The sequence below is a fragment of the Pectinophora gossypiella genome, chromosome 8 (assembly GCF_024362695.1).
Source record: "Pectinophora gossypiella chromosome 8, ilPecGoss1.1, whole genome shotgun sequence".
NCBI classification, from domain to species: Eukaryota; Metazoa; Arthropoda; class Insecta; order Lepidoptera; family Gelechiidae; genus Pectinophora; species Pectinophora gossypiella.
The window spans coordinates 15,232,434-15,246,804 of NC_065411.1; the positions used below are offsets into that span (position 1 = coordinate 15,232,434).

The window sequence follows — 14,371 nt, forward strand, 5'->3', positions numbered from 1 at the left end:
AGGTATGTCAGATTTTTGTCTAGTCATACTCACACACGATTCTCTTACCTACTTCAGTAGGCTGGAATGAGATGGTGGCTGAGTTCTAGTAAAATCTCATTGCCAGAAGTCCAAGGCCGTGTTCAGGGACATGCGGGTCGCACCGCCTGACGCGCCGCGCATAAGTATTTACGTTCATAAACAACAACGTGTCTTTACTGTTAGTAAGTAGCTGTATTTTATTGAAATAAATATGATGGTTATCAACCCACTTTGCTGGCCATTACGTCCTCCGCGTTTACAATGACGTGATCCCTTTGGCATTAAAGAATGAACGGAAGAATCTTATGAATATGCTCATTATTTATGGATAAAGATGGACCGGACGCCCAGAAGGCCGCGGTTGGCCTCGCAGCAATGCTGACTCCTTCAACCACTATTCTGCTATAATTATATAAAAAAAAGCCTGGGTTTCACATCACAACCACAACCCACACGACAGAAGAAGATCAATAATACAACCCACACGCAGTCACTTCTAATATTCGTAGCTATGAAGATAAACATATCAAGCGAGTACCTATTCCCAATTAGACTAATTACAGGAACATTCATCGCAAGATGAATTAAGTACACACGCTTCACCTGAGCTATCTGTTAAACCAGAGTGACAGGTGGTGAGCCGTATCGCCGTCTACCTACAATGAATGAACTAACTGTCTTTTTATAAATTTAAGATAAATCTACTCACTCATCACACATCCATTAATTCACTCATTTGTTTAGTTTGAGAAGCAAGCCAAGTGAACTACATGACCGAGTGAGTATACTACAGGACCATAATGAGTATACCCCAGGACCGCAGTGACTATACTACAGGACCATAGTGAGTATACCATTGGACCACAGTGAGTATATTACAGGACCACAGTGAGTATACCATTGGACCAGAGTGAGTATATACCACAGGACCACAGTGACTATGTTTGATTACAATCATTTTAAGGTAGTATCAGTACAGTAATCACAGAAAAATGGTTATGACTTGTCAATTAGTTCCATTAAAATTCGTGGACTTCTTTTCTAGAGCCAACTGTGTTAGTGAACCTTAACTCATTGGTGCAAGTTCGGTATGGGATTATCTTAGCTACTGGGCAAAATGCAAAAGCCTCCATCATCCATCCTTTCACGTACAAAATAAATTCCCTCCATACCTTCAAGAAAGTGGCAAGTAACAGCGTCTGAAGCAGTTTAATTCCAAGGGTTGGAGTTATATAAAATTCCGGCGCTGTCGCCGACTGTCGCGATAAAACTTAATAATATAATAACAATTCAGGCTGAGTACCGACAGAGATAAGAGAGTCTGCAGATTACAGGGACGAATTTCAGCGAATGTCCGTAGTTAAATGGCGAATGAATTCCGTTTTGAATTTGAAAGAATGTTGGGAATGCGCCATGTTACTTTGTACGTACTCTGTTCATGAATAATTCGTTTCATGTTCTGATTGCTATAGACATGGGAAATTCAAAACGTTTCAATGCCATAGTACTTACATACTAATGACGGACTTTGCCTACAAAGTCCTACTACAGGTTTTTTCCTTCGTTGAACCTTCTAATTTCATAGACAGACATATCTGTTATCTTTGTTTTTGGGTATAAATGATGACCTTTTTTTATGGCACAATTACATCTTCCACCCAATATTATTCTGATCAAAATAAAGAGATCCAATATAGGTAGCAACATAATTCTATACATTTCTCCCGTTACATTGTATTTTGGAATAATTATTTACCCGAGTAATAAGAAAATAGTTAATACTCACGTTAGAGCTGTACAACGCCATCTATATTATTTTTGGAGAACGTAGTCTGGAAAGTCTGTTATTATTGATATGGCATTGAAGTGATAGACTAATATTTCCTTTTGTTGTTGTTTCAGATGGTTTTGCAGCAATCATGCGGAAACGTTGTGCGTCGCTTCTCACGCGGACTCGAGCCAGCCCCAACAGTATCCTGAAGACGTTATGTGATAGGTGGGACTCCCCCCTTCTAAAAAGGTGGATGGAGCTTCACACCCTATACTTTGTATTTATGATCGCCCGAAAACCTACTAACACTAGTTTATAAGTCGTTTGTATACTAACATTCTATGGACTTTGTCCGAAATAAACAATTTTATTTACTTATTTATTTATTATATTTTCTTATTCGACTTTATGAGTTAGATCATAGATTCCCATTGATATCATGCGGTTTCCAGGATTCGAGCCCGGTTAATGTCAATAGGCTCGCGGTCGCTCCCTATTATATGAGACGTAAATAGCTTCTTCTTCTTCTACCGTGTGGGTTGTAAGGTAAATCACCAACCCCATCAACCCTGTTGTCAGCGTTATTACTGAGCCGCCAAAGGCCCCTGACATTACTCATGTAACGACTACGCACTTACATTAGCAAGGACTTAACGTGCCTTCCGAAGCAAGGGACATCTCACTCAATCAGGTGATCAGCCTGTAATGTCCTATGCAAACCGGGGATCACAAAGTGATTTTTGTGATTTTTCCCCACCGGAATTCGAACCCGGGACCTCCGAATCTTGAACACAACGCTCAACCACTGGACCACGGGGGCCGTTAACCCTAACCGTTAACATAACTAGCCAAGATTGGGTATGTACTGTACACTTCTGCCTACCCCCTTCGGAGATATAAGCGTGATGCTATGTTGTGTTATTTGTACTTAGATGTGTGTATTAGCGGTCGCCTTATCAGTGACAACAGACGTGATTACGTCACATAAAAATCCACTTCATATTCTTCCTACCTCATTGGCCAGCTGACTTGTTGATCTCATTATAATCACAGAACATTGTAGGATGAGCAATATAACGCACGTTTACTAATACAACTCCCATTCAAAGCAGTGTCATTCTACACTCAACCGTGGTGTGACAAACAGTGCCGTATTTATTGAATTATTGAATTTATTTCCTTATTGTATTGCATAAGCAATAATATTGTAAACATGAAGACGTTGTGTGTGTTTGTGAGTTTGTTCGCCTGCGGTTACGGTTGGGGGAGAGGTGACTTGGAGAAATATGGACCCTTTCAGTTGGCGTTACGATCGAATATGATAAAATGTAAGATTTTTTTAATGTTTATTAGTTATTTTCCTAAAATCCGACTACGACTGTGTCCTATCTAACATGTTTGATATGAAATGATATCTTAAAAAATGAAATATTTTCCATAGAAACTTACACCCCCTATTTCACCCCTTTGCAATTGTTGTTTAAATCTTCTTATCTTATTTAGCCTATACGATCCCACTGCTGGGCAAAGGCCTCCCCTTGATTTTTCCACTCCTCTCGACTTTGCGCGATCTCCGGCCAATCCTTGCGATAAGCATTGAGGTCGTCACACCATCTTTTACGAGGTCTTCCTCGACTTCAAAGCCCGCCCTGAGGTATCCAGTGAGCAACGACTCGTGCCCACCGCTCCGGATGCATCCGACAAACGTGTCCGGCCCAGTCCCACTTCAGTTTGGCAGACTTTTTCCCTACATCAGTGATACACGTTTTGGAGTGCAGTGTAGTTGTTTAAAGGGAAAAAAAAACGGAATTAAATACATTTTAATTTCTATAGGTAATGAGTAATTTCTAGTAATATGAAGACCCATCTATTAAAACTATACAAGTTTCATACAAACTTTGCCACCCCTTTTTACTCCCTTAGGAATTGGATTTCGAAAAATTCTGTCTTAGTAAGCACCTACAACGGCGTCCGTGGTCCAGTGGTAGAGCGTTGGGCTCACGATCCGGAGGTCCCGGGTTCGAATCCCGGTGGGGACATATCTCAAAAATAATTTTGTGATCCCTAGTTTGGTTAGGAAATTACAGGCTGATCACCTGATTGTCTAAAAAGTAAGATGATCCGTGCTTCGGAAGGCACGTTAAGCCGTTGGTCCCGGTTACTACTTACTGATGTAAGTAAGTAAGTTACATGAGCCATGTCAGGGGCCTTCGGCGGCTCAATAATAACCCTGACACCAGGGTTGATGAGGTTGGTAATTCACCTCACAACCCACACGATAGAAGAAGAGTGTGCACCTACGTCATAAAAGGAACCCGCATGCCAAATTTGGAACTCCTAATACTTAGTTGTCCTTATACTAAATTGTAGTTTATGAGATTTTGCGATGAGTGAGTCAGTCAATCAGTGAGTGAATGGCATTTCGTTTTTATATTAAACTAGCTTTTGCCCACGACTTCGCTCGCGTCAAATTCGTGGTAACACAGATCCCCTTTTGGTAAAGTACCAATTTTTAGCTTCCTACCTTGAACACTGCGAAAAGTCTTATATAAAATTTCACTCCCTCTTTAAAGTTTTCCAAAAAAAAATGATGCACGGTTTTTTTGCTAGTCACAAATAGTCCTTTCTACCTTGAAAATTGCGTGTTGCTCCATACAAACTTCCACCCCCATTTTAAGTTAGTGGGGGCGTTAGGAAGAGACAAAAAAGGGCCTATGTCAATCTCCATCCCTTCAACTATCTCCAATTAAAAGAACCACGTCAATTCGTCGCTCCGTTTTGCCGTGAAAAGCGGACAATCAAACAGACACACACACTTTCCCGTTTATAATATTAGTATAGATAGATTGGAATATCTCGCTATCGCTACACTAATCAAACAAACGTACACAAATGAAATATTTCAGTATACGTAAACAGGAGCGAAATTCCTGCCAACTTAGACAAGCCCCAGTGAATAAACAAAACTAACATTTTTCTTGCTGTTTCCAGTTACGATATCAATAATAAATATTTTTATTTGAACTACATCCAATCAGGACTGTATAAACAAAGAAAAAGAAAAAGTTTGTAGAATCAAATGATTGAGATTCATTTTGTTACACGTGGAAACTAGGGAATGCAATTCTGATCTCACGAGATCTCGTCTATTTTTTCGGGATCAATCCCGAAGCATAATATGACGGGATCCCATTCGTGATTCACGGGATTGGGCGAATCTCCTTGAGTTATAAATACTTTTTGTTTATAGATATGAATGCATGGGATAAACTGTCTGAGAACTGATATTAGGCAGCTAAATTACTTATAAATTACTATTAATGTCAAGGTCCGAGGCTTTTCTTGCAGCTTCTTTTCCCCGGCTATACAGGTTGTTAGAAGCTGCAGTAGGTGGATGAGACGTTCGTTATGTAAAAAATGACAATTCAAAGTGTAACTACTGAATAAAGATATTTTTGAATTTGAATTTTGATTATGATTTCCGAAGAAAACTTAATTATTTAGTTAGTAATATTGAAGGATAAAGGATTTTGTTTAGTCAATGTGGAGAAGACCGTCTGGGCTAAAAGACCGTATATTGCCAATAACTTCTAAATTTGAATAACTAGCGCCTTACGTCTCTGTCGATAAAACAGTCCCTAAAGAGCCAGTCCGAACTAAAAACCGTAGACGGTGCTAGTATGATTAGTTTGGACAATATCGGTCCTGCAATTTTTTTTACCATTTCGCGCTTCAGAATGCAGTGGCCAGTGGCGGATTTTTGATAAAAAAAAGTGGCAAATCGGAGGATTTTCAGAAGTTTTTCTGATCACTTAGGTTATTTATTGATCCATTAATGTATTCGTTAAACATAATGCAGGAATATAGCTTTTATTTAGAATTTATACCCATGTGAAATTTTAAATTAGAAAATATAATAGTTGGGAAGACCGTCTACATTAAGAGAGGGAAGTCCGTCATATGCCGATCTTGCCTCAATCCAGACATTGTCAACTATTACAGCATAGCGTATTTTATGCAAGACTAGTGAAATAGCATTTTGTGTCCCATTCTGTTAATATTTTGTGTTTGTGTGTGTTCACATTATAAATCTTACTGACTTATACCTAATATTAAGTAATATGTGTACGTCACATAGTCTACCACCAGACAATCAAGACGCTTTTTAGTGACACCTCATTTGTTTAACTCTGATAAGTGCTTCAGGGGTTGGGAGGGAACAAACGTGTATACACACATACATACATACATAGCGCATAACCCTCTCTTTGCTTTACCGCAGTCGGGTAAACAATATGACGACATGTTTACAACCACTGTCACCAAAGATATGCCGGTCTTGCCTTGTTTCACAAAATAATCATTTATCTGTGTAATGAAAGCCTTATTCATAAATCGGTAAAGTACATATCAGAATGGCATTGCAGGTTCACCGCCTGAAAGTATTTTCATACGTCTAGGCCTACGATTTCTTACTAATAATGCGTTTTTTCTTTTGTGGACGGACTTGCCTCACACTGCATTGGAAGACCGTCTACTTGGCATTTTTTAATAAAACGATTGTATATCAAAAGATTACGGCGCTTTCTCTTATATTTAGACTTATAAACATAGCCAAGTAAATTATCTATCATAACCGATCATATAACTTGATCTACAAATGATATCTTTTTCAATAAACTTAGTCAAACTCAAATTTTAGAACAGTATGCCGGTCTTCCCCACATTGACTTACTTTAAAAAAATACTTTGTTTTAATTAACCACACTATCACAAACAAGGAGTTTTCATCGTTTTCAGCCATCCTAACTTTATATTTTTTTCACAAACTATACGTGATCCCGAAAATTTCGGGATCTCGCAGAATTGATATTTCCAATCCCGCGGGATCTCGAATTTACGATCTCGATTCAGGATTGCATTCCCTAGTGCAAACACTGGTCTCATCATCTCCCTAGCGTTAACCCGTTTCTCACGCGGTCCACTTGCAACGACCACGACCAGGGTTGCACCACCATGGTGTCCTAGTGAGATTAGGGCCTTCAGTCTCTCGAGGACATAATGAGCTGAGCCAACACCAATTTTTGCGTGATTTGTTTAGCTGCAATATTAGAAAACAAATACAAAGTTTTTTTATTTTCAAATATTTACTAGAACACGAAATGACATCAATAATTAACAAAAATAATGCTATTTACTGCACTCGTCAAAAGCCCGCCCCTGACTAATCCGGGTGCGAAGGTGCCCATTACACTAGCCGCATTTCCTCGCTGTACAGCAATGGACAACCTTCGCGGCAAGAACAATCCGGCACGGTGGTCATCTCCACTCTCTCTTAAATGACGTCCGATTTCCGCGATACATTTTTAAATACAAAGTAGGTATAAGAGGTTCGCGATTTTATTATTCAAAAACATAATTATTTTTCCTTTTCACTTAGCGATAAATTTTATACACATCGATGCTTTAATACAATTCGTCATTGTTAAATTAAATGAAGTTCATTGAATTGAATGAGAAAATGTTAAATACATTATGCACCTGAATTATTTTAAAGTTCATTTCTTCGTATATTTAACAAGAAAATATCATAATTATCGTACGATGCAAATAAGCGCTGGAATATCCGAGCAATAATAAATATTTTGATAACTTAATTCTATAGTTACTTACTGTCAAGTCCAATATTTAGAAGTTTTATAGTAATATTTTTAGTTAAAAAGAAATAAACAAATGTCCAGAAAATTATTCAATTTATCCGAAAACACCGAAAAAACATTTTATTCGGATACTAAAAACGTAACGGATAACGTAAGCTCTACATACATTGAATGATGAATATTGATGAAGTGACATTCAATTAAAACTCGGAAAAGAAAAGCTTAAAATATGAAATAGTATTTATATTTTGTTTGATGTGTTGTTTTGTTTATCCTGTATTGGGCTGGTTTGCCCTTTGCGGGTTGGAAGGTCAGACAGGCAGTCGCTTCTGTAAAAAAGGACCTGTCAAATCTTCAGGTTAGGTAAGCGGACCCTGTGAAACCGGGATAGATGGATAGATAAAATACTTTATTGGACACAAAATACAGATATAAGGACAGCATATACAGAAAAGCACAACAGGCGGCCTTATCGGAGGAGGGGGGGGGGGATATCGCTAGGGAGAGCTTCTACATGCTACCAAAATATTGTTCCACTCTTGAAGCTCTATAGAATTACTTTTAACGTTTAGCTGCTCATCTTCCCGAGCTATATTGATTGTGCCGCTGCTAATGTAATGGAACATTAATTATTATGTATGATTGGTTACCATCATGTCCCTTTTTTGGCTCCATATCAAAAGGCGCTGTAAAATAATAATATCGAAATTTGTGGCACTGGCGATCTCATTAAAGATTTCGGATTTGAGTAAAATATTTTTTTAATGCAAGATCTATTTTATTTCAGGTGACCACAGCAGAGATCTGAATTACGACGTGAGCGCAATCGACGTCTGGTTCTATGACTGGGAAAAGAACGAAGTCCGAACCTTCAAAATCAACAATGCTAGTGAAGGAATTCTCCAATACAGAGACCTTGACAAGGTCAAGCAATTCTTCGTCTTCGTCGGCGGCTTTAAGTCCCACATAAACAAAAAAACTGAAGCCCAAATCAGGGAGACCTTTAGGAACTATCCAAATAGCTACCTGATCATCATTGACCATTCTGCCTACACACACGACAAGGACGGTGCTGTCAAAAGTTACGAAAGATCTGTCAGATATGTCCACTACATCGGGAAAGCAATAGCTGGTATGCTGGCAGGTTTGACGAAAGGAGGAATCTCACCAAAGAGCATGCGTTGTATTGGACACAGTTTGGGGAGCCAAATCTTGGGACAGACTGGAGAAGCATTCCACAATATAACCAGTGCGAAGATTTCAAGGATAACAGGTTTGGACCCGGCTGGTCCGTGCTTTTCTAATAGTTTGACTCAGGAACAGATAAGGTCTGGAGTAGCTGAGTACGTAGAGGTATACCATTGCAACGCAGGTGGTCTCGGAACGACCAGTGTTCTGGCCGATACAGACTTCTTCGTTAACAAGAAAGGGCAATCTCAACCTAACTGCAAGACTCCTTTGATTCCTGGTATATTTGACTCTCCTAAAGCTGCTAAATGTAGCCATAGAGCCTGTGTGGATATCTGGACGTCGACTGTGCAGCGGCCGAATTGGTTTCCAGCGTACAAATGTGACTCGTATAAGCAGTTCAAGGATGCGAAGTGTTCGCCCAATGATATTACCACTGCTGGGTTCTGGAATCCTGGTAACGCTACTGGGGTTTATTACTTCTCAACTGAAGGTTATGACGTTCCAGCTACTCCAGTTAAACCCCAATAATATTGAAATGCCACAGTGAGCTTGTTGGTTATGTTTGCTTGAAATCGCCGGTGTGGTCGATGATTTCCTTCACACAGCGCTATCGACTTACCAGAATCGATTAATTCTTTCAAATGTCTCCGAGAAGTCCTCTCAGGCGACTCCCTGAACCGAGGTTCGCATCGTTAGGTCTGGTGTCTTAATTTTTTGTAACGAGAGCCCTTAGCGCTCCCAGCGGCCATGTAGTAAATGTGCATAAACTCTCGACTATTTCCCATCGCGTTAAGCAGGTACTATGAAATTCCATATGCTTCGACCATGAGCACTTCTCACATAGTCAGTGTCGTTTGGAACCCGGTTATTGGATTTGCACCAATAAGTTATTAATTTATCTTAAGTACAGTTTTCGCTAACACGGTTGGCTCGACAATTATAGATGGCGATTCGGCTTACCACCTATTACGTTGCCGCGATGGTCTAACAGAAAGGTCGGTGAGATGTGGGTACTTAGTTCATCTTGCGATGGATGTACCCCTGACAACCCTTATTGGGATATAGTCGTGAGCCTATGTTTGTGTATGACTACATATCTTGCTTCCTCCACATTCACAGTACAACAACAAAAGCTGGATAGTAAAAATATTCGTACAAAAATTAAATTAGGTATTTATCAAATTGTCAATGTTGTCCACGTTTCATATAATTATTGTAGGTAAGTAAAATGTTGTGCTAAAATTAAGCGTAACTACAGGAAAGTCAATTAATTTTTATTCAAATTATTTGAATATTTTACCGCCTAAGTAATATCAGTTTACAAACATATTAATTAAATAATCTGTGTTTTCACTCGTACACTAAATTGATTCTTATTATTTAATTCTAAACACGTTTTTTAACGTCACTTATTTATTGTATGGCATTTTTTGGGCCCGAATAGAAAAATACCAAAATTATGTGCAATAATTAAAATTATAATTATGAGTATGTGTTTATGTTGAGTGTTTTTATTTTAATAATAATTATGTGTTATTTTTGTGTAATAAGTGTTTTATTATTATTAATATATAATTATTGATATTATGATTGATTCCATCTTGGCTCTTTAAGGCCAGTACCTTTAAGTGATCACGGGCCTAAACCAATTGATCACTCATTTGATTATTGAGATAAGTTACAGGTCGGTCTTTCTGTAAGAATTTTCGGACTGGGTTTTGTGGGTTAGTGGACCGCGATACTGGGGCTCCATTGGACTATTATTTAATAATTATTATGTGTCAGAAATGAAAAGTATTTTATTTTTTGTAGAAACTTCAGAGTCCTTACGTCTCTTGCTTTCTGGTCGGCTGTTAATATCATAATGCGGAAAATCCACAGTAAGTCACAGCAAAAAAAACTTCTTGCTTGAGATTTTCCTAGTTTTACTACAACATTTTTAATTAACAATATAACAACTTAATGGCAACACTGTGACATATACATGGGGAAATACACGAACACAATCTTGCTAGGAAAAAACGAACTTACGGCATTGATTTTTCTTTTTCCTTACTTCCTTCGATTCGTATGGTAAAACTAATTAGCCAAAGCATAATAACATTACTTCTTTATTTAAGTACCTACACGACAGCACCTCCCATATATATATATATATGTGCTGTAGTAAAGTTGTAAGACAGCCTCGATGGTCTAGTGGTTAATGCATTGGGCTCATGATCTGGAGGTCCGAGTTCGATTCCCAATGGTGACACTATCGAAAATCACTTTGTGAGACTTTCATTTGTTGTGCTGGGACATTACAGTCTGAATCACGTTTTTGAGCCACACAGTTCCAGAGTAATCTAGAACAAACCACTACACAATACACTACACACTACTAATAATACGAGTAATAGTATGAACGCCTCCGCCAACCCGAGAAGAAGCGGCACAAACGTAATTTCACAACCTGCATTTCGCGAGAATGTCCTAGTATTTTTCTAAATAATAATAAATACTTAATAAATGTTTCTCTCTTTCTTTCTTTCTATTTTTATGTAATTCCAAAAAAAAAACGTTTCGTTTCACGTCTAACGAATATAGCAACATTTTCGCCAAACTCGAAATATCGCGGGACGTCCGACAATATTTGTCAAATGTCGCTTGCGGGCTTCTGGCGCTAAATGACAGTGCTGGGAATCGAAGCCTGTACACTCGCCTACATAGCGTTTAGTTTTATATTTTTATTGTCAGAGAGAATTGGCGTAGATGGAAGCAATCGCCTTTGTATTGGTGTGAGGTAGAACAAAATACAACACAACACAATCACATTAAAAATACATAAGTATTATAATTAAATTGGTAGTACAACAGGCGGCCTTAATGCTAAGGTAGCAATCTCTTCCAAGCAACCTTTAGGTATAGGATATGAATTTAATGAAAAGTGTAGCGGGATAGACAAATGAAAGAATTGGCCTTTGACAGACAAGAATGGAGAATACGACAAGAGCGTGGCTCTTAACACTTTCAAGGACAGAACGTCTAATAACGTTCCGATCCCAAGGTGTCATATTACCTATTATGAACCATCAATGACCCATGATCTCTGTCCGTGAAAGGGTTAAATTAGTGATGTGTGGTTTATATTGTTACTTCGTTAGTAATTTGAAGTGAATTATGTGTTTCAGTGTACTTATTGATACCATCAACAGCAGCTCCGCTACCATTGCAGTTTTACGACGTTTATCCAACTCAGGTCATGTAGAAAATTGTAAACGCGGAAACGAATGGTGATAACATAACTAGATGTTATACAAATGTAGATAAAATACAGCTAATATAAGGGAAAAAAGATAAAATACATACATAAACTTGCGCCCGTAATCCCTAATGGGATGGGCAGAGCTACAAGTAATCAAAGACAACTTGCAGCCACTAGCAAGACTGAAGATAGATATGATGAATCCTATGGTGGGTAAGGGATCAGCCTATCGCCCATATCATTAGTCAAGTAATATATAAAAAGGTTAAGAGTCTTTTGGTATACCTCATCATCATAACATTATCCCGTTGTTCACAGGGTCCGCTTACCTAACCTGAAGTATGACAAGCCCGGCTTTTTACAGAAGCGACTGCCTGTCTGACCTTCCAACCCGCGAAGGGAAAACCAGCCCAATACAGGTTACGTCACATATCTCCGTAAATGCATTTCTCGGGAATATGGCTTTCCTCACGATGTTTTCCTTTACCGCAGAGCACGTGATAATCATTTATGATCCAAACATGAATTTGAAAACAAATTCGACAATCATTGGTTTAGGTATGTGCTGGATTCGAACTCGCGACCTCAAAATGAGAGGCTAGCGTTCAACCTAGGCTACCACGGCTTCTAAGTTTCTCTATTGGATAATATTACGAATGAGACAGTAAACTTCTCAGTTACCACTTTGAGAGTAACCTGATGAACCGATTTGGATGAAAATTGGCACAAAGACAAAAATCCACGGATTGCTTAGCGCGATCTGGTATTCGAAAATCACATAACATGCAAATGCTATCTACGTAGATGGAAGTCAAACCGCTATTGGTCGAAGGCCTCGATATAATTCGCGCCGCGGCGCGGCGCGGTTACCGTGCAAAGCCAACTGGACTTTAAAAAAAACTGGTTACTCCGCCAACGTTACAAGAGGCGGACGAGTTGAGTAGCGCGAAACATGTACCTAGTTCAGTCTAGTGCAGTGGAGTGCAGTAAGTGGAACTAAGTGCAATTGCTATAGAGTGCATGCATAATCAGTAGAAAGAAAATAACAAACAACCTCCGTGAACAGCCTCCGTGGTTTAGTGGTTAGAGCGTTGGCATCACGATCTGGAGGTTCGGTTCGATCCCCGATGGGGACATTGTCGAAATCACTCACAAAAATTATTTTGTGGTCCCTAGTTTGGTTAGGATATAACTGGCTGATCACCAGATTGTCCGAAAGTAAGATGATCCGTGCTTCGGAAGGCACGTTAAGCCGTTGGTCCCGGTTATTACCTACTGATGGTAAGTAAGCCAGGGTTGATGAAGTTGGTACTCCACCTCACAACCCACACGATAGAAGAAGACCATCCGCCTTCTTACAAAATTAAGACTAAAGAAAACAGTCATGATACAAAATGCAGGATGCTTATACCCAGCAGTGGAATGATACGGGCTGATTAATATAATTAATCGAATCAATGTGGTTAATTACAGCTACAAAACACAGAAACATCACATCAAACACAATATTTATTTCCTTTTATTTTGGTGCAATAATATATTTGTATTGTATTATATTCAATCAATCAATCATCACGTATTTGCGGAAAACATTGGCAACATTGGTGCTATATTTCTGATTTTCATCGATCGTATTTAAGTCCCGGATTCCATCTCCCGGATTGCTTCTTAAACAGGGAGGACTTGCACCAATGAGTTATTAATCTTAAGTGCTGATTTCACTAAAACAGTTGGCTATGATTTGACGGCGATACGACTCACCACCACGTTGGTCTAACAGAAAACTTGGTATGGGTAATTTGTTTTATCTAACGATGGATGTACAATCAAAAAGCAAAAGTTCAGTCACTGAGCTCAGCGAATTATTTGTAAACAGTGGTGTAATTATGAACCATAAGTTGTCTTAATTATAAAATTTATGTTTTTGTATGTCTATTACAGAAACGGCATGTAACCACCAGGAGGTCTTAAGTGCAACCAGTTAATTTATTACCTTGTGGTTTTAAGTAATGTTATTGTCTTGTCTTTGTGTTTATAATAAACAATTTCTATTCTATTTCTATTACTTTGCAAGAAACTGATTGGGATATAATACCCCAAATGGGATATCATTTTTAGTTAATATATGTAATACATACAATTTGCTAAAACCTGCAGCTTACGTGCCCTAAAAGTCAACCCCCAACTTTGCCGGACTAAGTAAATCCTTTACTAAAATATAGCGTCCAACTTCACCAGGTGGACGCCCATTAAGGCCACTAAAAACATAAATAAAATTACCAAAACAAAGCGGTGAGTTGTCCCGGATAAATTAAACTTTGTCCATTAGAATAGCAGTAAACGTCCCGGACACTGCCAGGAGATTCACGGGCCCTTGTTAATTGAGAAAAATGGCCGACTGAAGTGTCAACACTTACAAGCTTATACTCTGCTTGTATAATTAAGGTGGGTGGAATGTCATAACTCATGCCTATAAATGGATTA

At 38.6% G+C, this 14,371-nt stretch overlaps 1 protein-coding gene across 1 annotated transcript; it reads left to right on the forward strand.

Moving 5' to 3' along the window:
- The first annotated feature begins 2,864 nt into the window (after window positions 1-2,864).
- On the forward strand, window positions 2,865-9,400 carry LOC126369254 (phospholipase A1 VesT1.02-like). The gene is made up of 2 exons (XM_050013600.1): window positions 2,865-3,120; window positions 8,240-9,400. The coding sequence occupies exons 1-2, from the start codon at window positions 3,006-3,008 to the stop codon at window positions 9,169-9,171; spliced, it is 1,047 nt and encodes a 348-aa protein (XP_049869557.1). The 5' UTR covers window positions 2,865-3,005; the 3' UTR covers window positions 9,172-9,400.
- The last annotated feature ends 4,971 nt before the right edge of the window (window positions 9,401-14,371 follow it).

Coding starts and splice junctions, on each gene's coding strand:
- LOC126369254 (XM_050013600.1), top strand. CDS start 3,006: ATGAAGACGTTGTGTGTGTTTGTGAGTTTGTTCGCCTGCGGTTACGGT. Junction 3,121..8,239: donor ACGATCGAATATGATAAAAT/GTAAGATTTTTT, acceptor ATTTTATTTCAG/GTGACCACAGCAGAGATCTG.